General features: G+C 39.5%; 1 protein-coding gene across 17 annotated transcripts in view; it reads right to left on the bottom strand.

The window, feature by feature from the left end:
• ARID1B (AT-rich interaction domain 1B) overlaps positions 1 to 27466 on the bottom strand; it is a 451067-nt gene that overhangs the window by 44490 nt on the left and 379111 nt on the right. For 10 of the 17 annotated variants that reach the window (XM_075924501.2, XM_075924510.2, XM_075924500.2 and 7 more), the window contains one exon: positions 6795 to 6940. In XM_075924501.2, coding sequence (XP_075780616.2) covers positions 6795 to 6940 — 146 coding nt within the window. Of the gene's footprint in view, positions 1 to 6788; positions 6941 to 27466 lie in introns of all 17 variants that reach the window. The other 7 variants (XM_075924505.2, XM_075924502.2, XM_075924499.2 and 4 more) reach the window with 1 other exon arrangement.

The following is a 27466-nucleotide window of genomic DNA, read 5'->3' as shown; positions in this document are numbered from 1 at the left end:
GACTCTGCCAAATGGATTGTAAGATAGTCTAGTTTCCTTGTAGCAATCTGAAAGTGCGTCTCCATCCTCTGTTGTTTCATAACTTCTTGCAAGAATATTCCCCAGTGATTTGCAACTGACATCCTTTCACTTTCTAGTAAAATGTCTCACTAGGGGCATTAGTTTGACCCTTTTCCAAGTAGTGGGAAACATCACTGTCACAAAACCCTGCTAAATTAAGACATCAGCCCTTTCTATATAGACACTAATAATCATGCAGTGAAGTGCAGACCAGAAGATAAAAAATAAAAAAAGAGGATAAAAGGGAAATTTGTGACACAAAAAAAAAAAAAAAGTGTTGCAGTATGCTGTGAAGAGGTTTCAAGTTCTAGCCTCTGGCTTTATTGTAAGAATATAAGAGCTAGAATAATTTCATAAAGCGAATATGGGTCAAGGTCCTGTATTAGCTATTTTATGCTGAATTTAATGTACTCAAAGGCATATCTGACATGAGTAAAACTGCAGCAAAATATTCTTTTGCTAAAGGCTGACTGTCACGTCCAGAAGATGGTGAAATATGGTAAGAGAAGCAATACACAAACATTGCTTTTCATTTTGTTGCCAGTGCAATAACAAATTACGCTCTACAAAACAGAATATTTTGGCTTCTTTTTCTCTTCTGCAAGCACACACACATAAAAGTGAATTTAGTACTCAGGTCTAATTGACAACATTGAAATCTCAAGTATTCTTCACAGTCACAGGAGAGGCAGACAGCAGCACTGCTAATATGCCTCAAACCCCTGCCTGAAGATACCTCACATTACAGGTGAAAGGATGACCTAGGATGTGATAGTAAGATGACTTATGAGCAGCCTTATCAACATCAGTTACAATACTCATGTAAAAAAGGCTCAGACATGTAGTGATGTTAGTCTGTAACTTTAAAAACAACACATGGTCCTGTGGCACCTTAGGCTACGTCTGCACTGCGGCGCTATTTCAGGATACCGGAAGTATCTCAAAATAACTATTCCACGTCATTTGAGCGCGCCCGTTATTTTGAAATATAATGGGCTTGCTATTCCGACGTCCCTGTAAACCTCGTTCCACAAGGATTAAGGGAAGTTTCGGAACAGCGCTCTATTTTAAGATAAGCTATTTCGAAATTAATTCGAAATAAGCTACACAATTAGCAAAGCTCCAGTTGCATAGCTTATTTCAAGCTTCAGATATATATATATATATATATATATATATATATAGTACCATCAGCTTTCTCTGAAGAAGTGGGTTTTGTCCACTAAAGCTCATGATACTATATATTTCTTGAAGGTGTCACAGGACTATTCCTGTAAGTAAAGCTAAGCATGAGTACAAGTTTTTGCAGGATTTTGGGCCCTAATCTTCGTAACTGGTAACTATGACTTTGGCTTCTGTAATGTGGGTATCTGTCCACTAAGAACAGGTCATACAAGTCACAGAATGATAGTCACTATGAGCATGGGTCTAGCGATGAACAGATGTGTACACTGGTACTAATTCACAAGTCATATATATAGTCCTCTGAGAACTATGGGAGCTGCAGCAATTTCAATGTGCATTGTACAGGGGATGGCTTGCATATCACATAGGTGGGTTGTGGAATCTCCATCTCCGGAGATATTTAAGAGCAGGTTAAACAGACACCTTTCAGGGATGATCTAGATGGTGCTTGGTCCTGCTGTGAGGGCAGGGGACTGGATTTGATGACCTCTCAAGGTCCCTTCCAGTTCTAGTGTTCTATAATTCTATGATTCTATGATAACAGGAGATGAAGGCCTCAGTTAAGCTTTTTAAGTGATTCTGGAGATAGGGTTAAAAATGTTAATATCAAAATGAAGAAAGGGTCCACATTTTTCAGAAATACCTAGTCAGCATAGGGCAAAGAATCTGACAGGTTGGCAACCATTTGGCCATAATTTTCAAAATCTGATCACCAATTGTAACCTTCTAATAGGCCCCCTTTTCTCTCCTGTGGAGGAATGAAGATTATTCCTCATCCCTCTGATAAGGTAAGACCCCCAGGGAAGCTGATTGGCACTGCTGCTTTATCAGCCAGAGGAGTTACTGATGAGAAATATGAGGCCCATTTTCATTGTAAGAGATCAGAAAATAACAATGTAACTAAATAGCAACATAGTGGGAAAATCCTTTTCTAAAAAACAATTCTCATTTTAAGTAATGTAAGTTGATATCCCTATCAAACATCTGGTCAATTAAAAAAAGTATTGTTTTTAACTTGACGATGTCTCTTCAGTTTCTTTAGCACAATCACCATTTTTCATTTTCTCACTTTCATAATTTGGGATTTCTATGGTAAATAATTTATCATCATTAATAAAAGTAAGAAAATGCCAGGTTTGTGTGGGCTAATTTAATTCTAAATAGGATTTGAGAGAGGGAGAGAGAAAGAGAGAGAGAAATAAACCCTTGTGTCTCAGGATATAAGCTGGGGGGGAGGGAGGATGGGATAAGGAAAAGCTTTCTTTATGGCAGTTTGTTTCATAATTATCAGGGGATCCTAGCACTTTCTTCCAAAGCATTTGGTACTGTCACAGAGAGACCACTCTGCTAGTCAGACCACTGGTTTGATCTAGCTTGGCAATTCCTATGTTCCTAGATTACTATGCGTCAGCAGAAATTGTGAATGTGCTCTGCTTTGTGCATGGTAACTGCTTAAGTAACAAGATGTAGAACTGCAAAATCATCTTCCATGGAACTTGTGGCATCTGTTTAATTTAAAATACCAAAGCAAAAATACAAAACAAAACAAAAATTACCAAAAAACAAAAACAAAACAAGGCCTATTGGGAATAATACATATTAATTAATCATAAGTATCCAATCTGCAAAAATAAATATTTAGTCAATAGACTGCAACTCTGTTTTGAATAAAACCATTTTAGAAATAATCCCTAATAACGTCAGCACAAAACCCTCTCTCTTGTATGGGGTAAAATCTTATGCTTGCTATTAAAAAAAATCCCCTCCTGCTTACTGTATTTTTTCCCTGGCATTATAGCTGAAGAAAGAGTTGTCACATTCATATTCCTGCTGGCTCCATTTAAATAATTACTTGCTCACTGAAGCCTGTAACAATTTGTCACTACACAAGAGGCTTTTTTTTTGGCCCTGCACACTACCTAAAACAATTTTTTGAACTGCCATGTTGTCTTAACTTAGCAGAACAATAACTGAAGTGCCACTCAGCTAAGTTGGTGTCGATGGCTCAGTAAATCCCGTTTTCAGTCACATAACAGTCTTCATCTTTCTTTCCTCAGATGCTGCACTTCAACAAGAACAGAGCCGTTTGGCAACTCTGAATTTGTCTCATACCCAACACAAAGTTATCATAACTACTGCATTTAGAGCACTTCTCATCTTGGCAGTTCAATATCTTACTTGCTTGATGTGTGTGGACTAGGGGTTTAGGGGTAGGGATGTTTCAGGGCATGGAAGAAATGGAGAATTCCCTTGCTCATCACGAGTATATTCTCAAATAAGGTTACTCTTTTCTGCCTAGTGTGACACAGTACATATGCTCTCTTGTAGTCCTACTTCAAATAGCTGTACAGCACAATGCACATTTGTGTGTGTGAGCACCATCAGAGGTAAAATGGCAGCCTCGACTCCTCTAGTTCATCTCATATTTCACTTCCCATTGGGTAACTTCTGAATTAATAAGACTGGAACAAAAGAAAACCTCACAAATGCACAAGCAAAAAAAAACCCCTCTGATAAATGTTTAAATTATTAAAAATCCAATATTTCAGAATGCATAACACAATAAAAAGAATCTGACTAGCCCATACAAAAGACTGCTAGGATAAATGGCCTTGCATTGAACAGATTTCCACTGTATGAAATAATGAATGGTTGAATTATCTGAACAAAAAAACCCCTGTGAATCTTCCTTTAAACTGGTTATTCCTTAGGAATACATAAATCTTCTTAGGCAGGGAACTCTGCCATCTGTTTGTTGTTGGTTATTTTTGCAGCTCTGGGGGCCAAAGAAAAAAGGGGGAAAAATTACTGCTGCTAATGGCAAGCCAGAATTTATAGTGTAGTTTCAATGCTCAGAAGTAATTTTATTTCACCAAGCCAGACAAAACACATAACTACACAACCCAAATACAATATTACCTGGGACAATGTGGTGGAGGAAATGCAAGGCATTAAATAATGGCCTGTTCAAAAGCTTTTCCCTTTTTGTCCAGAATCTAAGTGTGCTGCCTGGATAAATAAGTGGCCTCCTAGCAGTGTTAAGGGAAAGCAATTTGATTTTGTTTTTAAAATCTCTCTGATTTCATTCTTTCCCTTCCACTCACAGAAAACATATCATGATTACCTGAAAAACAAGTTAGCTGGGAAAACCTCTGTTTAATTGTGGTCAAGGGGAAAAAAAAACCTCCCACCACGCTGGACATAATGAGGTACTGTGATATCAGTGTCTATTTTGTATCTAAAAACCAAAAATGACTAATAGCTGAAGAATAAAAGGATGAGAAGGAATGAAGAAATAGGGAAGATAGTGCTGGGGAAAAGGTGTAAAAACCTGGGCTCTTGGTAAGATACAGACATTCCATATTACTTGAGCAACAATAGGTATGTTAGGTACTATACAAGGCAAAGAAAGGAATCCCATCTACTTGCCTGACCTTGTAACACCTTCCTTGTAACCACACAAACCCCAAAGCTTTTCCAAGAGGAATAACTATAAATAGCAAGTGCACAGAGACTCAAACGTTTGGACTCAAGCATTCTGAAGTTATGTTTTAGGGCACTGTTTCTTAAACTGTGCTCCGTGGCACACTGGTAGGCGAGGCAGTTGGACGTGTACTGCAGAGAACAACAGAATTCAAAATGGCTGCCTTTTTCAAAAGGGGCAGCCAACTTTTTTTTTTCTCAACAAAAAGAATCTTTGGTGCTCTTCATAAAAAAAAATTAAAAAGTTTAAGAAACACTGTTTTAGGGCAACCAAACTCAGACCTCAGTGGTTCAGGAGCCAAATTAGTCATCAACATTACCCAAAAGAGCCTCAGTAGGGTGGATACATTGTTTCACTTACTATGAAATAAATGTATGTGGGCAAATACCGGCCTGTAGGCTGGATCCAGTTTGCCAGGATTAGCCACCGCCGCTGTATTTACCTGTGCCTCTGCAGGTGTGGGTGATGGCTGCAGATTGCTGTGCCTGCAATTGCCCATATCTGCAGAGATGCAGATAAATAAAGCAGCGGCTAACCCTGGCCAATCGCTGCCATCTAATTGCCCAACCCTAAAATAATATATGATATAATATTGGGTATTGTTGTCACAGCAAAATGATTGACCAATTTTTATTATTTTATCAACTGCGATTGGTTAACAACGCAGTAAAAGATACAGAGTGGTTAATAACTTAAGACTGATTGATAATTAAATCACACACTGTTTTCATACCAGGTACTACAGAAGTCACATTAAAGAACCAACTGTAGCTCAGAAGTCTCAGTCTGAGTATCACTGCTTTAGGGCCATTGAAAACCTATCCAAATTTTCCTACTGTCTTGGAGAATCATAAAGGATAAACTCTTACTCACAAGTGATCTTGCTGGCATGTAGCTGTTAACACTTCAGATATGGTGAGGAGCCTCTCAATATTGTACATTTTAACATGTAACAGAAGTGTATTATCAACAGAGAATTATGTTAATTTGGCTTCCTTTCACAGGTGCTATGGGCCATGGAAACCACACACAGTGCAACAAACAACAGTCCTAGTAATAATCTTAAACTCCCATAGTTCAAGGCACAACCTGTAACACCATTTTAGTGAGTATCTGAAATATATCTTGTTTGCATTAGATACTTCAGTGAGGACTGAAGCCAATTGTTTCATATACTAACATGCCAAAAAGTAAATGAAAGAAGCACTATACTGACTTTGCAAACACCATGGGCTCGTCTACATTGGCCCCTTTTCCGGAAGGGGCATGGTAATTTTTGAAATCGCAATAGGGAAATGCGCGGGGGATTTAAATATCCCCCGCGGCATTTAAATAAAAATGTCCGCCGCTTTTTTCCGGCTTTTAGAAAAGCTGGAAAAGAGCGTCTACACTGGCCCCGATCCTCTGGAAAAAAAGCCCTTTTCCGGAGGATCTTATTCCTACTTCAAAGTAGGAGATTGGTGATCAGATTTTTATTTAAATGCCGCGGGGGATATTTAAATCCCCCGCGCATTTCCCTATTGCGATTTCAAAAATTACCATGCCCCTTCCGGAAAAGGGGCCAATGTAGACGTAGCCCATGTCTATAGTACACAATTTCAAAAGTGACTAGTTATTGTTGACACCAACGTACAGCACTAGAAGAGGATTGATTTTCAGAGGATAGGTGCTCAGTGCTTTCTAAAAATCAAGGTTATTTTCAGGGTCTGAAGTTGGGATCTCAAAGAATGAGGCACCCAAAATTTGTCACTTTTGAAAATATAGGCTGTCTCTCTCTCTGCTCTCCCCAAAGGCAGCCAAGTTTGGACCCAACTTTATGTGCTGCCCTAACTTTTCAAAATTATCATATCCATGTGCACACTGAGAGAAAGAATTTGATTGTAGTAGAAATGTATCAAGTGTTTCACCAAAAAATCAGAATGCCTCAACGCAGTAGTCGATAACATGCATTTAGTGGTTACCTGTATTAAGGATAATCCCCCTGCCATGAAGCCATCATTCAAGGACTTGTACCTTTAAAGAGATTCAAGGGGAAGGTCACTCCTGAAATGTTACCCACCATTACCTGTTGAACTGTTCACCATGTTAGGTGCCATGCTGTAAGGAGGTGCTTGTGGGTTCATCAGGCCAGCGCTGTTGTTCATCGGCTGCGTGTAGGGAGAGCTGGATCCCATAATACCACTCTGATTCATGCCAGGAAAACTGCCTTGCCTATTTGAAGAGAAAGCACACGCACAGGCTCCCATTACGTATCTATCTCACTGCAGGGTATGTAATGGTTCATCACAGAGTTAATCTCTTAGCATTCACAGGTAGGTAAGGAAGAGGCAGGCAATTAGTGTTTTACCTGCATTGGGGGGCTATTAGTTTTGAATTAGTTACTGTATAATCTGAGACAAATTAGATCGAACACAAACCTCCAAAAATGTCCATATTTCTTAATTTAAACTGATAAACTGATCAAAACACCACACAAGGAGATACAGATTATTTTCTGATCCAAGAGACTAGAGTAATGGATTCAGAAGAGGGAGAAAGGAGAATTTGAAACTGGGATAAGAAAAGAATAGGGGGCAAAGTTCATTTGATCCTGTCTCTCTCACAGAAGTCATATAAACAAAACTGAACCCAAAAGGGGTGTCATGTTTAGGAAATTCTTCTGTTCTTATGTTCAGGAAATTCATTCATTCGCTCGTATAAAAGGTGTCTTGTTTTCACTAAGATTTCAAATACCCATAGTGGAGTGTGAACATTAGTTGTACATGAAAAGGTTATCGGCACATCGTGGGTTCTTTGAGAACCATTAAAGGTCAAAAGAGGCTTAAATGGAATTTTCAAATAAACCATGTGAATGTCATATGCTGCTGTTGCTTCTTACTCCGCCCCATCTCCTTCCAAAACCAGGATACTGCACCACAACAAATTTTCTGTTGCCAGTCCTGACTTTGTTCACAGGGTTGTGGAATCAGTCCTTCAGTAGATGATACCAAAAGAATTAAGGTAAAGAACCTGATTATGGACTTGATTACAGCACTGGACATAAAAACTTACACCAGATACTATACGTTCCATTTAGGCTGCAATCTTGCAAACAGGTATGTATGTTCTTTACTGACAAAAAGCAGTCTCATTGGAACTACTCATATGCTTAAGTTACTCACGTGTATATATACATGTTTGCATGACTGGGAATTTAGTTTGCACAACAAGCTGTCCTGATTGAAGCCTTGCTAAATGACACTCCTACATTCACTAGGGACCAGCAATTTTTTTTTTGAGGAACAAGTAAAATATTATTTTTTTAAAAATCATCATCAGTCTAGTAAAGAATGGACAGAAGATTTTTGCCTGGGCAAGCAAATTTTCAAAAACAAAAAGAATTTGCTTAGTTGTGTAAACGACTGATTTTGTAGTTCTTTTTCATAAACACAATGTCCATCCTACTCAAAAACTAATCCCTTTATTCCATACATTTATAATGTAATTATGCACCATACATTGGTATACTTATATCTGCAGCAGTGTTTCCTCTAACCTGGGCAGTGGCACAACTTCACAGGTGATTAATCAGCTCTGCCCAGTCAGAGGCTCAGGGATCCCTGCATGGAGATCTGTCTGACTAGGTGGGGCTGATTAATCACCTGTGAAGCTGTGCTGACCTGCAGGTTAGCAGGAACACTGGTCTGCAGACACATATTGATATTCTATTGTATATCACTCATATATATATATATATACACACACACACACACATTTGTATAAGAAAACCATATACATGAAAATATGAACCCCAAACCTAAGAGTTTCTCCATTAAACATCTTACAAATTTTACTTTGCAGTCTACAAATAAATAAATAAAAGTGACAGGCCCACTGTTAGTAACCCCTTCTAGCAGAGAGTACCTTACTACAAGTACATAAAATGACATTTTTGGTGGCAGACTGCAGTTTTGGTATAAATGCTTTTTTCAACAGTATCTAGTATTAAAAAAAATCAGAACAAAATAAACAATCCAACTGCAAAACATAAAAACAAACCTACAACTTCTGAATGACTCAACTAGCCTCAATATTTATTTTCTTAAAATAATGTTAGATTTCCAAGATCTTTCACAGGAATTTATTTTTTAGGGGAGAGGGATATAGAGCATTAAAGCACCATTAGGCTTATTTTTTTTCAGATATGTTGTTAACTTCTTTAAAGGAATAGAGAATGTATTGTCTGAATAAAAGTATTTTTTCCAAAGTCAGTTTTGTCCATTGTTCTGCTGAATACAAACTTTTCTTCATTCCTGAAGAGGAAAAGGATTTCTTTTGATATGAAGGAGACAACTGTCATACAATGTCATTTTTTCTGACGAAGCTTGTGATGAATTGTGGAGGGATCTTTTTTAAAATGCATAATGGTGCAACTCTCCAAGGGAAAATTATAAAGAGAAATAAAGGGTAGGATCATTTGACAACAACTTAAAAAAGAGTTCAGTGTTATAATCAAGCCTTTGTTATGTAAATATTGTAACCTTTAAAAAACACTTCTCAAAGTTTTCGCTAAAAACTGTTATACATCACAACACTATCTGGTGAGGGTAAAAAAATGGTTTTTACTTTGAATACATGAGAGCCTTCTCATTAGGAATTACAAATACTAACAAAATGGGGAAACCCTGAATTTCTCTTTCTATGGCATAATGCACAAAACATGTGCTCTGAAAGATTCTTTCAAAGGGTGGGATGAGGCAGAGAGACAGGAAATAAGTTTTATAAGCCAATGTCTCACTCATGTCATCCATTTGTTTTTAAAAAAACAATGTAGATTTCCATGTTACAAGCAAGCTGAAACTGTTGGTTCAATAATATAATAATACCAAAACAGTACCTGATTTTTTTAATAGCATATTTCATGCCAAATTGTTTTATTAACTATGGGTGTGCATGAAGGAGTAAGGATCCATCCCTAAAGACCTGGTTGTAGGATCGGGGGTCTTAAACTGACATGCAAACTATATATGGGGATCATATCACCTACCACAGCAATCAAACATGACAAATGTTAAGGAGTGCAGAACAGCACTATATAACAAGAAATGCAAAACTATTTCTAGTTGAAATTGCAGGTGGGAATTAAGTATACATAATGGGTATGTCTAGACTGATTCTTCTGTCGGCAGAGGGATGCAGATTAGGCAGGTTGACATTGCAAATGAGTCAGGGATTTAAATATCCCACGCCTAATTTGTATAAAAATGGCCACCGCATTTTGCCGACTCAGCACTTTGTTGGCAAACAGCGGCAGTCTAAAGGGGGATCTGTCGAGAAAGAAAGCCTTTTTCGACAGATCCTGTAAACCTCCTTGCAGGAGGCATAAGGGATCTGTTGAAAAAGGCTTTCTTTCTCGACAGCGCCCCCTCTAAACTGTTGCTTTTTGCCCAACAGTGCTGAGTCGGCAAAACGCGGTGGCCATTTTTATGCAAATTTGGCGCAGGCTAGTTAAATCCCTGCCTCATTTGCAATGTCGACCTGCCTAATCTGTATCCCTCTGCCAACAGAGGGATGCAGTCTAGACCTACCCAATGAGACTGCTAGCTTTGGCTAGGACATAACAGAGTGCTCTACTTTAGATGCACAAACACCTTATTCATGCTCATGCCTCATACTCATGCTACACAGGGCTATGTGGATGAACCACCTTCACTTCCTTTTCTACACACTATTGCCTGTCATGATCTCGATGGACTTGTTTTTGAATAAGGGAAAAAGGTGGAGGAAAGCATTTCTTAATTCCAGTTCCAACAGACTGATGTACCAGTGTTGTGCCCATTTACTTCAGACTGTGAGAGAACCCAAATGTAATCTGCATCCCAAGATGAAAGCATCCAATGTTAATATGACCTCAAGGAGATTCTGGCTAAGCAGGATTCCTGCACAAAACTTTGGATGGTTTCATCCACCAGATAAGTGACTGTAGGACCTGACTGGGTACAGATATCTGCTTATTGACACCATGTTTCTTTGGTACATAAATAGTCCTGAGTCACCCCAGAGACACTGAAGTGCAACTGCATTTTGTGTCACCAAAACACAAGATGTCATGTGTTTCAATGCTTTCAGACGTGTCCTTGCTGGAACTTGTTAGCTGAGCTGCACTCTTTGTACAAGATTCTTTAGTGCAAGGAACCCATCAAGACAGAGATCAGTTCTGCCCCCTATTGACTCCAGAACCAAGAGAATTTGTTGTATAGAGGCCAAGATTGATTTTAAGATCTACCTGCAGGCCCAGAATTCAGCATAGTGAAGTTGTTCAAACTGCCGATCCCTGCTCCTGATATTACTAACCCAGGATAAGCCAATAATTTAAGTAGTGAAAGACAGTTATTCCTAGATGACAGAAGTAGGCATCGATGACCTCCATGATTTTGAGGATAAATCCTTGGGGTGGATTACAGGCTAAAGGGTAGGAGCCAGTACCAGTCATGTTTGTGACTTAAAATTAAAAGAACAAATCTTGTAGGTAGGATGAATTGCTACATGGAAAAAGGTATTTTTGCGGATAGAAGTCATGAACCAGTTCCCTGATTTCACAGAGGGAATTACAGCTTGAGATCTAGTATTGGCCTCCAACCCCCATTTTTCTTGAGTATCAGAACAACATCTTGAATAGAGACTTCAACCTGAGTTGAAGTGGAACAGGCTCCATCGCTCCTAGATTTAGGAGGGATGAGATCTCCTGTCAGCAACTGCTTGTGAGAGTGTGGTCCCCAAAAAGGGATGGGGAGGAGGGTGGAAAGGATGAGATGCTGGTAGCCAGGATAGTATAACCCGACGTAATGGCTTCCAGTATTAATTTGTCCAGTGTTATAGCCTCCCATACCCAATGAAATAGGGAAGGGCAATGTCTAATTTGAGGAAAGGGGTTGTGTATTGTGTAGCTGATGACACCTGGTCGTTGGGTGGTCTGGATTCTTGACCAAACCATCAAAACTGGAATTTGAACGATGTTGAAAACATAAAGCAGTCATGATAGTTGCAAGCTATTTTTTTTCTAGTGATTCTGGTGGAAAATCGAGTGAGGCAGGATTTTTCTGTTGACTGACAGCTGCTAAACTTACTTTTATTTGCAGACATGTGTGTCTCTAAGACCTAAGTGTAGTCCAAGAGTCCCCAAGGGTAAGAAGTGACGTGACTATGGAATCTGCAGAAAGTTTCTGGCCATCAAAAGGTAAGTCTTCTACAGATGACTGCATCTTCCGCAGAAACCTAGACAATTAAATTCAGGAAGCTTGCCTCATTACTACTGAGGGGGAAATAGACCTGGGTCTTGTATCTGCTACTTCAAACAAAGCTTGTAGTGAAGTTTTGCCAAAAATGGACCCTCCTTTCTAATGGTGCTTACCTCTTCTTGAAGTTTCTGAGGTAAATGGTCAAAAGACTTTTCATAGTACAAGTAGTCATACTGTGACAACAGCAGCTGGGCATTCACTATCTTGAAGTATTGCTGAAAAACAGCTCTCATGACTAGAGCCCTGCAAATCCACAGATATCCCTGGTTCATTTTTGTGGATACCGATGAAATACAGATTGTGTACCTAGAACCCTTCAAATTTGTGTATATCCGTGGTATGCAATTGCATCCGCAGATGTGGATAGTTGCAGATCTTTTCTGACGAGGAATTCTCTGTTGTTTTCCTTCTGTTATCATCTTCCTTATACTTGGAATGGAAAGCTCTTGATACTGGTGGTGTGCTTATCCATTTTTCAATCAAAGAGAGTGTTGCAGACACGGATTTCAGGGTCATTTTCTCCTTGGAAGCTCTCTGTGGTAGTAATCTCAATGAAGATGGGGCACTGACAGACATGGATGGGTGTGTGTGGGGGGTTCCTGTACCTGCACCTGAAGCCAATTTTAAAACTTGCTCCATCATTAATGGTCTATACTTAATTTTCCTGTTTTTATAGGATCTTCTTTTAAAAGAAGAGCAGATTTTATATTTGCGGAAAACACGAGAGCCTCCCAAATAACTAATGCAGTGAGAATGTCTGTCATTAGCAGCAACTGCTAATTGACCAGAGAGGCACCTATTAAATTCTGGGGAGCCCACCAAGAAATAAAGGTGTTCAAGTCCCTTGACAGGAGAAAAAGAAAAAAAAAAGTATTTTTTTAAGACAAGTGAAACAAATATCCCAGCTATAAGGTGCTAAGCCCATTACTGAATAAGAACTCATTACAGACAGAAAACATAAATAAAAGGAGAAAACAGGCACATAGCAAACAGGCACATGCTAGACTTTGTCTCTGGCTGAAGGCAGTTCAGAAGGACTTGAGGGCAGTTCCTCCATATAGTTAACATAGCCTCGGAATGGGATATAGGAATGCGTAGGGCGCATATGTGGACAGAGAGGCCATTGCTACAAAATCTGCAATCAAAAGCACAGGAGGTTTTGCACCCCTAATGTGGAACATCCTCAGGGAAACTATTCAGAGACCTCAGTTTTCATTGTAATCAAGTTCCATAGCATATTGGTTCAGTAATGAAACAGAGAATCATCTAGTACCAGTTCCTGTAGAACCTGTGTGTTATTTGGTAGTCTCCTATCAAAGTACTGACCGACACTGAATTATATTACATATGGCACAGAGACCTTTACAGCTACAATTTGGAACACAATCTTTGCAAAACTGAAGACTATTTTATCCTGGGGTCAGGTGCAGTGTCCAATATAAAGCTCACCAGCTATACTGCTCTATAATGGTCTGGTTTAGAGACCATCTTAGCTAGTAGGGGGAAAAGTTTCTAGTAGGGAGAAAAATCAGGTATTACTTCAGCCTCTAATTATCACTTCACAGTGGGCCTCCCTTTGAGTAAAGACTGCTGACTGTGACAAACTGTGCTGCATCAGTGTGATATAATATGAAGTAGAGTCCATTAAAAACTGAGCTGAGATCACCAAACACATTTTGATTAACCTTCAGGTCACTAAACACTTATAAATATGTTACATAGCAGCTGCTAAACATATTTATATATGCTTAAGGTCATAGCATCATCAGTTGGTTGTTGGAATAAAGTCAAAAATCTTAGGCTTCCTTCTGTGTTGTTTCAGTAAAGAAATATTTGATATACAGTTTAAGTAGTAGTTATTTGAAAATATGCTATCAATGTTCCCTATATGCCAAAGCTCTTTGTTTTTGCAAGGCAAAATTAAAATTGTCAAGGTTTTTAAAAAACAGTTTTTACACATGGATTGATATCTACTGGTGAGACTCAATCAGCTTTATACTATATTGCTGAGGAAATCTAATAAGGTGAACATTGCATTAAAGGTGTAAGCAACAAGGAAGGAACTGGTTAAAGGTAATGCAAGTTATTATTTATTAGGAATAACAAAAAGAAATTAAGACAAGAAAAAAGTTATATAATGGAAAACACCCTAACCTTAAGGTGTATTTTATCCTTCAAGGGAAGTAATGGAAATCCAATTCCTTTATCTATTTATAAATAGATTACCAAAGGTATTTAAAAATACACTGTAGGGAACAATTCTGCATGTGTAGGGGCTGAATTAGATAACAAAGCAGGTCTTTTCCATCTCTAAAGTCTATGATCTCATAACATTTTAGCATACTGTTTTCTTTCCATTTTGGAGGAAGATCATTTGGGCCATTATAAAGTGACATCATTAGCTCAAAAACCCACATTTATATTTTCCTTTGTTTTGTTTTAACACACTATGGCTACAAGTAATCCCCAAGGATACAGTGATCGAATGAGATCAAGAATAAATTCTACATATTTATTTATGTTGTGAAATTGAGAGCACTCTGGGTACTGCCAGTTTCATTGTTTTGTTGGTGGCTGCTCTTCCTGTCTTGTGCTCTAAGCTTGATGACATCCCTCCCAGCTACTGTTCCGAAGGGGAGTTCCTATTTCTGCTCTTCCCCAAACCTTCTGAGGAATGTAACAGGAGCACAGACTCAGAGCTGCCGAAGACGATTAAGCTTTTGTAGGGACTTGGGCCAGAGCAAGTGGGGGTCCCTCCCCACCCCTCTTGCCTGCAGTCCCTCCTACCTCTATGCTCCTGCTGCAGAAATGTGGTGAGGATGCAGGAGGGTTTCCTGCCCTGATGCTCCTGAAGGGTAGGAGAGTGAGACAAGATGTGGAGCCTGTTTTTCTGACCCCTCCCTCCAATTGGCCAGGGTGCATGGGCATGGCCCCATTAGACGGCTAATGTATGCAAGTTTGGAACACTGAAAGGGTCTCCTTTTTCCAAGACCCCAGTATGGAGCAGGTAAGTGACAGTGACTGGGGTTGCCCAGTAGATCAATGTACAAATGTGCACCACCAGTACAATAAAAAAAACTAGGTATGGGCACTTTGCTAATCAGCTGGGTAGCAACTGAATCTCTCCCTAGTGGCCACACAAGCGCACAGCTTACAGGGAACACTGCAGGTGACCCTCATTTTGTCACACCTATCATGAGGCTCGGGAGCAAATGAAATCTGGAAAAACCTATTACTCCCTCCCCAAGTCCTGCATAGAGAGGAGAACCCTGATAGGAGGATAACCCCTTTTTTCAGTTACCAGTCATTTGCATGAAACTGGGAATGTTTTTCATTCCTTGCAGCCACTTTGCAGATCCAGGGATAGAGCTTAGACTCTTTGTGTCTTATCTCAATGCTGCTGCCACTGCCAGAGAAGAGGCAAGCAGGACGGAGTGTGCACAGATGGGAGGAGGACTGACCTGAACCTGTTTAGTGCTATCATTGTGAGGCTCAATTGTTCTCCCTTGCTGAGAAGACCCATATAAACATCAGCAGGGGACCATAAAATCTCTCACAAAAGTTTTTATCAAAAAACGAAATGTAAGAAATGTGCGGACACACTATTTAAAGGGTTATGCTCTCAGATCCCAGGTGATGTTAGTCTACTGTCCACATAGAGGGTACGTCTAGACTACATGCCTCTGTCGCCAGAGGCATGTAGATTAGGCTACCAGACATAGGAAAATGAAGCGGCGATTTAAATAATCGCCGCTTCATTTAAATTTACATGGCTGCCACGCTGAGCTGACAAACAGCTAATCAGCTGTTTGTCGGCTCAGCGCTATAGTCTGGACGCACGGGTGTCGACATCAAAGGTATTTGTCGACCACCCAGGTAAACCTCATCCCGGGACAAACCTCATCAGGCTGTTTGTCGGCTCAGCGCGGCAGCCATGTAAATTTAAATGAAGCGGCAATTATTTAAATCGCCGCTTCATTTTCCTATGTCTGGTAGCCTAATCTACATGCCTCTGGCGACAGAGGCATGTAGTCTAGACGTACCCTTACAGTGGATATTTGTCTTTAATTTGCAATGAGTCTGAGAACTGCCTCAGTATATAACCCCTTGTCTGCAAAAAAGAGCAACATTGTGGCCTTGGAAGCAGAGATTTCATTTAATGGTGCCTTCTGAGCTGAAGGACAGATCCCTACAATTAAAAAAAAAAAAAAGAGGAGTTTCAATGCTAGATCTGGTCATTATAACAAAGCGACACACAGCAACCTTACGAAATAATAGAGATTACATCAAATAAACTCGCAATAATGGAGTCCGCACCATAATAGAGGTCACTTCTATTTGAACAACAAATCTGTCCCTTAAACTGAGGTGCCACTTCTAAATTTGGTCTGTGTGACGTAGTGGGGGTGCTGTCTGCTCTGGAACCCAGGGTTCCCCTGCGCTGTGAAGCGTGAGTCCCACTGACTACCACATGTGTATTGGCCCAGACACCTAGTCCCAGCTTGAGCAGATAACAAGTCTCTTCCCAGAGGGAGAGACAAAGGGAGGGAGGAAGAGACAGCCACCTGGCTGGGGGGCAGGGTCTGGGAGCGAGGCAGTTTCTGGCTGGGAAACATGAAGGGAACAGACTAAGCTGAGTGCTGAGAGTTGAGGGGGTGATGGACCCAAGGGGTCTGAGGCACACTGGCCCTGCCTCCTGTAACCACATCACATCTGTGCTGTGCTGTATCCTGGAAAAGCAATAAACTCTCTCTATTCTACTGGCTGGTGGAGTCTGTTCTGGCTGCTACGAAGGTGCAGGATTGGGGGGGAACCCCAACGTGCCGTCACAGTCTGAAATCACTAGTAGGTTAGTGGGCTTACAACGAAGCTGCTCCACAGCACTGAGCTACTTTGTGGAATGCCGATTAGTATATTGGTTTAGTACTTACTATTAAATGTTTCCATGTAATGTCAAGTACTTCTTGCTGTCATCTTCCTCTGGCTGGGGCAAATGATTAATTACAAATTGAATATCAGAAACAATCTCAGAAAATTTCAGAGATAGGTCAGGATTAGCTACTCAGAATGATAAAAGTGGTTTAAGCTTCTCAGAAGGACCAAAGTAAAAGCCTATTTCTCACAAGGAAACATGTCAGAGCTTGATCTTTTGTGGTAAGTGTACGTGGGGATCAGGTTCTTTCATTTTCTGTGGGTCTTTAGGCATACATTTACTCCGGCTCTTTAATCTACATTGGTTTTGCAGTGAATGCGCGGTAGCTTCTCAGGAGGGTAATTTGTGTAAACATTTTAAAAGGAGTATTTTTTAATGCTGACACATTGCTAAGGTGGCTACTTGATTACAAGCTGTGAAAATGAGTATGTTAGACTGTACTCACAAATCACAGTGTACTGACCAAATTGCCTTGTGCTTATCTGTGCTAGGTCTGCACCATGACAATATTTCCTCTCTCTTTTAAATGTCAAAGCATGATTTGGGAGGTTGTTATTTAAACACACTGACCTGCACAATAACCAGAAGTATTTTATTTAAATCTGTCTTGAGTGGGAACTAGCCATAAAAGCTTATAATCTGTCATGCTCTGACACCAAATGGGTGGTTATAATGAGAGTAATTCAGGAGTGAGATCTACAAAACATTTTCCCTGGAGGATTTACACTCATTCACTCTCTCTCTCTCCACACACACACACACTTTTGTTATGGATTTTCCCCTTTGCCACATTATGAGTTTCCTTGGAGAAGTGAAGCTGTAATCTGCCATCAAAGGAGGTTATGAATTGGGAGAGAGAAAGACAGGCAAGAAAAATAAAAAAGTAATTGCTTGCTGTGCTCTGACTAGAATATCATCAATGAGTAATAACTTAAACCACAACATAATTGTATGTGACCAGGATGCTTGGTTATAAAAGCCTTAACATGGCATTTAAAGGTAGTCTGTGTGCCTGTGTATATAAAAATCAAATGTAATACTAAGTTAAAGCTTAATCTTTCTCTTTTTTGTTTGCTGTTACTATACATCTCCTCAAACATGTATCTGTCACTTCCATTGTTTAGTGGAGAAACTCTAAGTCACAATAATACTAATTAAATTAACAAACAAGAAACTTTCTGGTGTGATGGGTGCAGAGACCAAACAAGATTTTTGGTACAATTCATTTTTTGAGGCGGGGAGGGAAAATAAAAGCGTATGCTTGAATGGGTGGGTGGGTGAACAAGGAGGGGCGATAGCTTTGAAATGAAGATGACTCTGAATAAACATTGTAAAATATCAATGATCAAATCATAGAGGTTAGTACCTGTGGGGACGTATTGATACTATGTCAATGAAAACCAGCCCACACCAGGTAGCTCAATCACCATGCATGAAAGTCAACATCGAAATGAGGCTACACTGAGATGTGAATCAAGAGGGAAAAGAAATCCAGCATTCAGTTCTCTATTGGCTTGATTTAGAGATATGGTTGCTCATTATTTCTGAAAATTGTGGCCACACCTGTATCTGTTAATTTACTGGCTACTGTCACCAAATTAGCAATTTTTCAAAATGGTTCATCTCACTAGCCACCTACTCATTTCCTTTGGGATTTAATGCCCAGTGAATTGTAGTGGCATTATTTACATGATAGCAAATCCTGAAAAAGAAAAGAAAGATGCAAAACTAATTCATGAACATTGTTACCATCACCACCAGAGAGCACTTATGTTGCTTTTTTAAATAGACACCTCTAAGCATTTGACAAAATGAGATATATCTCTTTATCTCAGTTTTATAGATAAGGAAAAATGAAGAGCAGAATTAAGACTCAGACTTTCAAAAGTGGCCTTACATTTTGGTGCTCAGCTTCAGACACAGAAGTTCTGAATGAAAGGGCTGAGCACTCCACACCAACTGAAGTTAATTGAAGTGGCAGGTGCTCTACTCATCTGAAAAGCAGGGCTGAGATTTTTAGAGCTGGATATCCAAATTAGAGGCCCCCTTTGAAAATATGTCCATAAAGAGACATACCCACAATGCTATAAACAAGACGCTTGTGAAACTAATCCATAGAAATACATCACTAATCTCCTTTACTCCTAATCACAGATGGGTGTATTTTGCAGAACACATTTTCATTTGACTTTATAATCCCATTGTTGTATTGCACTATGGACTTGTCTACATGACGCAGCAATGTGTACTACGGGGTATGATGTCTAAAGCACACTAATATGTTACACTTTAATTGGCCTGCATAAATATTCCTGCTGTGTGCTCAAAGTTCTCTAAACCTTTAAAACACTACTATTTTAGAGTACACTACGGAACATTTATTCCCCACCAGCAAGACATACCTGGACCAATTGCTGTGCAACATATTATTAATGTGTATTACTGCACTGTGTACACAAACCCTGCAATAAAGCACCATGTGAGTCTATGAACAATGATCTTTTTTTAAATGTGCCTACATTTAGTGGAATGTTTAGAGTATTTAGCCAATATTTTTTATCTCACAATGATCTCCCAAAATACTTTTATTACACATCTTTCTTCCATGTGCTTCGAGGCGTCTACTCTTATATTTTCTAGTGTAAGAACAAACTAAATCATCTGTAGGCAAACTGCAATCTGTATTAGATAAACACAACATAATGCTCTGTGACAGAGAACATGGGACTGCTGAAAAGCTGACCAAGTCAAACCATTTGTAATCACATTGAAGCAATGCTCTTTTAGTGACCCCTGGCTACTTTACTGACAAGGTAAATTTAAACTGCAGTTCTAAAGACAGCAGCTTGTCTACTGTCCCTATGACATATGATGTGTCAGCACTAGGAGGAGATGCATTTCTTGGCACAAGTAGAGCACGGGATGGGACAAAGAAGGATTCTGTAGTCCGAACAGTAATGTCAGGAGCACAACTGATCTCCAAACAACCTGGCAAGCTCAACTGAGCCCAACTAGCCTTCTCCAAATAGTCGTGCTTCCTGATAGGGCAGGGTAGTCAGCCTCCTAACTGAGCTTTGCAGCTGCTCAATGCATATCATGCCCACAGCTGCACTTGCCTAGCTTCTTTCTCCCTTCTGCTTCCTATTCCAGCCTGCTTCCAGTCCTTGTTCCTGCCTTGACTCCCACCAGTTCCAGTGTCACCCTTGCCTCCCTGTCCTGATTATTACTCACCCCCAACCTATGGCTTGGGTTCTCACTGCTGTCTTGGGCTTACTCTTCAGCTTGGTGTTCCTGATCTTGACTTTGGACCTTTTGTCTTGGCACCCTAGTTCCTCGAACAGTGTTTCCCATTAATCTGAACTACCACTTCAATCACCAGGCAAGGTGGGTTTATTGGAAAAAAGTTGTTTTGTGCAGTATGAGAATGAAAGGAGGCAGTCAAGCTCAATCAGAAAGCCAAAAGGGCTAGTTTAGTCTGGCTTGACTTGAAACCAAAATGCGGAGTGACTCATATGATCCTCTCACTATATAGCTTCTACATTTGAGTATGTTTATAAATAGCATTATTAAAAGGTGGAATGCCCTGTGAACTCCAATACCAAAATGAATTACTTGGAAGCAGGTGAGAATCTGTTCCTGGTGCATTCAGAGCCATAAGGCCACAGGAGTGTGGCTTTAAAGATATAAACAAAGGGAAACAGACATGGAATTTTTCATACGGCTATGTACAATTGCTGAAGAACAGATCCAATTTCCCCTCATGTGCTACTGCCATAAAAAGAAACCAGAATCCTTCAACTTCCTCTGCCCCTTTGATCTTGCACAGTGATTCTCACACTTCTCTCCACCAAGATTTTACGATGTCTCAGTGGCATTTTTGCATTGCTTTTGAGCACTGACTAGCTCTACTGAGTGCAGCGCACTGGCAACTAACTAAAATCCTAATCACTTAATGCCAGCACTTCAAACTCAGGATTTTCAGAGTAAATTTCATTTGTCTTCCAGCCCAACAGAACAGGGTAGAGCAACATGGCAAGGGAGAGCAATGCAAGACAGCAGGTCCTGAGAAGCAATTTCTAGATGGGCAGATTTTACACTAGCATTCTTGCTCAACAGCCTGGAATTATTTCATTTTTACCAAAAAACTCACTGAAATCAGAGGGACTGATTGAGAGTTTCAGTGAATCTGTCATCGCTATAGGAGACATTCCTATAGCTGTAGATGAGAGAAGTTTGTTGGGTAGCTCTTCCATAACATGGAAACCGTGCCATGAAGGTTTATAGTTTAAGAAAAAGGCATTCCTTTTTTTTAAACTCCCCATGAGCATCCTTGGTATTTCCACCCCATTAACAATGTATAAGACCCTTTTTCCTTTTCTATGCTATACAAATCACACATTGCCTGCACCAGTTCACAATGAGACTTGATCATTCTTTCACTGGAATATGCCTTTTTACCATTCTGCCCTCTAGGAACAAGGGACTCTTCACCCTATTTTGAGTCCTATGGTCCCCATCTACATCACACACATATTCTTCCTGTTCTTTAGATTAAGATAATGATGCAAAGAATTCATATTTCTCTCCATTAGACTGATCCTATCTACAAAAACTTATTATCGGTTGGTGAAATATTCCTGATCACTCAAAGCCAAAGTCCAAAAAGACAAAGTCCTTCTTGCTGAGGAAGCCAAGCTTTGTAATTGTCCTAGAAAATCACAGTTGATGAAGCACCGTATTTTTAGCATTCCACCAATAAAGATAATATTTCTTCATGAAAAGAAGAAGTTAATGTGTGCTTCCCATTAAATCCAGTCCAGAGGCAGCAGGTTCCTAAACTAGACAGATTCCTACACTGTACATCTGTTTCAACAGAACTATAACTCCTATAACTATAACTCCATCTTTTCTAAATAACTAAAGGGATTAAGCAAAAATTGGAAGTGAGAGAGTAATCCAATCAAAGTATTTTTGAGATTTCTGAAAATTCAGAGTTTGTATCAGAGAATCAATCAACTCTTCCCTACCCAATATATTCTTCCTCTCACAATTTAAAAATGGTTACTTTCAAAGGAGGAAAGGACTGTTTATTCTTGAGGTCTGTGGTTGATCTCTAATGGCATGAACAGCACACAGCAGTCCATTTGATGGATGAGTAGCAAAAACAGTCCTCCCAAATCATTGGTTCCATATTCCTATGTGGGATCTACAACCTGCTGGCACTCAGGACTCCAAAATGATGGATTTGCTTTTCAGTAAAACAAAATTCCAGATAAAAATGTATTCCCTTCACTCTGGCAAGTAATTCTGTTCAGTGTGAAGTTTCTGCTGTCCGTACACACTTTTTACCTGTAATTTGAGATGATTTACAGTATGCATCTTTATAAAAAAAATCACAAAAGGAGACACTTCCTGCTTCTCTTTAGTATAACAAGTAAAACTTAGGCTAAATTGTACTCTACCCCTTCTGAAAAATTTCTTACATCAAGAAAAAGCTATCTGGTCCCAAATGCAATAAGCAAAGGAAGTTCACTGGAAAAAGGAAAAAAAAAAAAAAAAAAAAAAAGCACCAGCTGGAAGTAAATGACTCATTTTGGTGGAAGAAGGAGGGGCAAGGATCTTTAAAGAGAAATCCATCAATCTTGGTTTAGCAGCTCAGCTAGAAAGCACAATTACAACTATCATTAATATCTTTCCTTTGATCCCAAAGTCACTTGGAAACTTTGTATACATAGAAATCACTTCACCAAACACTGAAATGCAGCAGATGTTTAACTGTTCACAGGAACACTACACAACTGTTTAGGCCAAGAAGCAAGTACCGCATCATCCAACTGAAACTGTAGGGGGATTTTTTGGAAGCAAAATGCATTTTCCCTGGCTGAAATTTATTGCTTGGGCATCCAAGCAGCACTAATAGAAGGCAAGGTGGGGCTAGTTTTAACTAGATTTGTTAGGGCTCCTCTAGGAAATTAAGTCTGGGAGTCTTTGGAGGGGCAGGGGAAGAAACATCTTGAGGTTTTAGAGTTGTGGATGTTCTGAAATTCAGTAAGAGTAACTCCCCTGCATCTTTCATCTTACTCAATAATTATATATTAATGCCATATAGGCTTGGAATGATTAAATTTTTATCAGTAAATGTCGCTAAACATCAATTTCACTGCTCATGCACAAATTGATGGAAAAAATACTCCAACAAGGATAAAAATTCCGATAATAATTACAGATAGGCAGGTAAGGAAAATACTGCTTGAGAACTTATTACAGTTTCAGGCAAAGATGTTCATATATTTTCACACATTATGTTGACAATTTGTGTGCTAACCATTATGAAGTGTTAACCTTTTAAATCTCAGTGTCTACTACCATAAAATAATTAGTGTCTGACCTCTGAAACTTCCCATAACTGAAAATTTAAGTATTAAAAAATAGGAAAAAATACTTTTATCCTAGTGTGAAAATCTAAATCAATACAATCTTTAAATATGCTTCAAAATAAATAGAGCTTCTCCCTTGAAGTCATAAAAAAGAAAAACTGAATTCTTCCAGAGAGAAGACTGGGCAGAAAGATGTATTCTATAATAGGATTCCATTTCAAAGGCAATAGATGAAATGCCCCCAGTGCTGGCTCCAATTACAGCTACTAGTTGCTGTCTTAGCTTAGTTTACTTTGGGGATTTCACAGCTGGCAGCCTTACATCTAAAAATGGCCTGGTTTGAATAAGCATAGAAACTTGAATGAGTACTTAACCTCGCTGAACTCCACAACACTTCGCAGTAGAGAAAAACAGCACCTCCAAGTTCAGGGGGAAGATGGGAAACAATAGGAAATCCTACACTTTACCCCAGGAATAAAAAAAAAGAGATTTTATTGTGGTGCTTTAAACCTTTGTGCATGTATGTAATATAAGCAATGCATGTCACAAGTGTGCTTTTTAAAAATCAGGATAATTGTAAGCCTAAATTCTGAGAACAAAAGGCTTAAACCGGCAGATAAAGTTTTTACAATATTTGTGTGTCTGAATATCTGAGCCCATTATGACAAAATTTACCATATCTAGGACTTAAAACATTCAGAAGAATCATTTTGTTGTAATTTAGGTTTTTTTTAAAAAGTGTATTTCTCTTCCCTACTTCCCCATTTCTTCATTGTGACATTTTAATGCATCGTGTCCATTACTATATTTCCTCACCAGTGGCTTCTAGTCCATCAGTAGGATTGTATTATCCAGGCTGTGGAGAAAATAATATGGAAAAAGTGCTTTGCTGGCACCACCAACATTAAATATGAATTATAAATACACCACACTGGAGAAATGCTGATGGAATGTTTGTATGTGTCAAATATATATGCGTAGATATCCCCATACTGTATACTAAATACATACAGAAGAAGTTACTCATCTTGTACAGTTACAATGGCTCTTCGAGATGTGTCCCATTATAGGCGCTTTATTGTACATATCTCTGCATCCCTGCACTGCTGATCGTACATGCACTACTCCTCACTTGTCATGAGGTTAGCCTGCAAGCATGGGGGACTCCTCCTCAGTTTTCCTCTACTGCAGAGTCATTGACAAGAATTCTGAAACGGGGGAGGAAGGTGGCTTGTGGAACACACATAAGGACACACATCTCAAAGAACCATCATTACTCAAGGTGAGTAAATACTTCTTCAAGTACTGTTCCTTTGACTTCTCCATTGAAGGGGACTCCTGAGCGGTACCCACCACTGAAGCCCAAGAGATCACCGTCAAGTCTGCTACAGATGATAGTACTGTGGCAGCAAAACTGGATTCTTCAGCCATGTCTCCCAGGATAGCATAGTGTTCTGCAAAGGTATGTGCACGTGCCCAGGGAGCAGCCCTGCAGATTTTGCTATTGGAATGCCCTTAGAGAATGTGAAAGAAATGAAGATTGATCTTGTAGAGTGTGTGTGTATATTGAAGACAGGGGTGCTACATTGCACATCTGGTAAAAGGGCTTGGTACTGTTCAAGATCCACTTGGAGAGTCTCTGAGCTAAAATTACTGTACCTTTACTGGAAAGGCAAATTAATTAACAAGTGGTCAATTATTCAAATGGAGGTGCTTTTAACACTTGGTTAAGATCCCACTGAGGAGTGGGACATCTGGGTTCATGAAAGAAGTTAACTACGCTCTTGAGAAACCTCTTCATAGTCAGATGGGAAAAGACTGAGAATCCTTCTACCCACAAGTAAAAGGATGCAATTGCTGCTAGGTGAGATAACAGGCCACATTTTCTGAGAGTCAACAAACAACCCAGGACTATCGGTAGGGTAGCTGCATTTGGGGTAACGCCTTTGAGCTGACACCAGATTTGAAATCTTTTTCCACTTTGTGTAGGTAGGTATGACAAGTAGTCCCTTTCCTACAATATCATGGCACACACAAATTTAGCAGACACATGAAAATGTATCCATTGCCTTTTCATACACTCACATCCAGTTGAGAACATCTAAAGATGTAAATTCATTTTTATAGTGACATTTTTATAGACTCCATCTACGACAACTGCACAGATTCATATATACCTTAGCACACTCCTTTTATCCACACTGTCAAATCTTTAAAATTGTAACTTGAAAAAAGACACTCATCTCTTTAGAGCACTCTCTTCCTCAAAGGCATCTTCCATTCCCAGCTCCCCAATCTTCTGGAGCCTGATCCAAAGCCCACTGAGGTCAATAGTAGTCTTTACATTGATTTCACCACACATGTGAGCAGACCCTTAATGAAGAATTCTCATCATGATAGTAACCTGTTTTCTGAAGCCAACTGAGATATAAAAGGAAGATACCTCTTTGTAATCCCTCCCTACTACTTTCCTGAGTGTAGGAGGAATGACTGTATATAGTACTAGATAATTATTATGTATTGCTTACTGTAAGTTGTTACGAAGGCCAAGTAGAAACATGCTTGGCTACATGGATTCCTGAAATCATGGCTGTTTCATAATCACAAAAGCCTTGGACAGATCTTTCTTTCCTTTACCTCCAGCATCTCAGTTTTCATTCAGGAAGAGTACATGACAGGGACTAACATATTATAAGGTTTCTTTTTATAGGAAAAAAACATTCTGTAGACTGCACGACATAATCCAAGGATAACACAGGGCAGGTTGCAAGGTCAAGTCAAACTCTCATGCAAACTGTGTGATGCACACCTAAAGCATTCCTCAACAACCTCTCTTTCTCTTTTAATCTTTTTTTACCCTTTTTAATTTTAAAAGATGGTGTTCTGTATAGAGATAGATGACTAGATACAACTCACTGTGCGTCTCACATCTTGATCATCCAACTCTGGTTAGGTAACACTGATTTTCTGCCCCAGTGAAAGTGATTTTACTTTGATGCGTGCCATTTAAATTCATTTTACACAGCTGCTTAATGTGGCTTGGCAAGCCACAACCAGACTAGCTTCCTATATCTAAATGGGACTCCTGAGTTCAGAAAGGAGAGATCCTGTGGATTAGCAGCTGGATAAATGTCCCTCCCCCACTGATCTGTTGCTGTTGATTTAGGAGATGACCTTGAAAGCTAACACAACCAAACTTATACAAACAGACTGCCATGTAACTATCACTTGCTCATTTTGTTTCCTTTAACTCTCACACAAGAATATCTTTCACCGATATAAAGAGCAAATAACCTCTGAATCCCACAAATTTATCCTGCAAACTCAAGACATACATAGAAGCAGGCTTTTTTGTATGTGTAGTTATATAAACAATGTGTAGTTCACAGAAAACTGAAATTAAAATTTGCTGATGATTGTGAGGACACTGGCAACATGGGACTCAAGATTTCCTATTGACCAGTAATGGAGATAAAATCAGGGAGAGAATTCCATGATGCTTGAAACAAAGGTGAAGTCTGGCACTGTGAAAGATCAAATAAGACACTGGGAGAAGGTTTGTAAATATTTCCTGCCCTCTTCCTCCCCCCCGATGCTGTGATCTGTAACAATGCTGCAGAAATCACAGCATGAAGAAAACTGATAGAAAAACATTAGGTGTGTTCCAAGATCATGTTTCATATTGGACATTTCAGCACGTGTAAAACTCCTTGGTAGGGAGGGACTAGCAAAAATGTTTCAAAATTACTAAGATCCCACAGCAAGTCCATATCTTTCAGCCAAGATGCAATAAAACCTTTTGTTAAGTCCTATTAATGAACCTTGTCCACAAGTGTCCTGTCAAAAAGGGGCTGTTGTATGATGTGAGAGTAACTCACTGCAGTGGCACTAATGCCAACAGCTACAACACCATAGGCATGGAAGCAATGTTTCTAAACAAAACAATGACAACAATGGGGGGCGAAATGATGCCTGGAGTGTTTGGTGGGGTGGGTTCATTCTCTTTCAGTGATTGAAGTTCTTCATTTCCCTCTCAGGCGTGAAGGAAACAGAGCCATGCCAAAAGCCATGCAGGTGTGTATAAGTGAGTGACATGCAGATTTTCATCATATTGTCACAGTGGAGTTAGTAAAAACAAAAACAAAAGAAC

This window comes from Pelodiscus sinensis, chromosome 3 (assembly GCF_052426305.1).
Source record: "Pelodiscus sinensis isolate ZL-2025 chromosome 3, ASM5242630v1, whole genome shotgun sequence".
Taxonomy (NCBI): Eukaryota; Metazoa; Chordata; order Testudines; family Trionychidae; genus Pelodiscus; species Pelodiscus sinensis.
The sequence above is the reverse complement of the archived record's forward strand: the minus strand, read 5'-3'. Positions and strand labels throughout refer to the sequence as shown.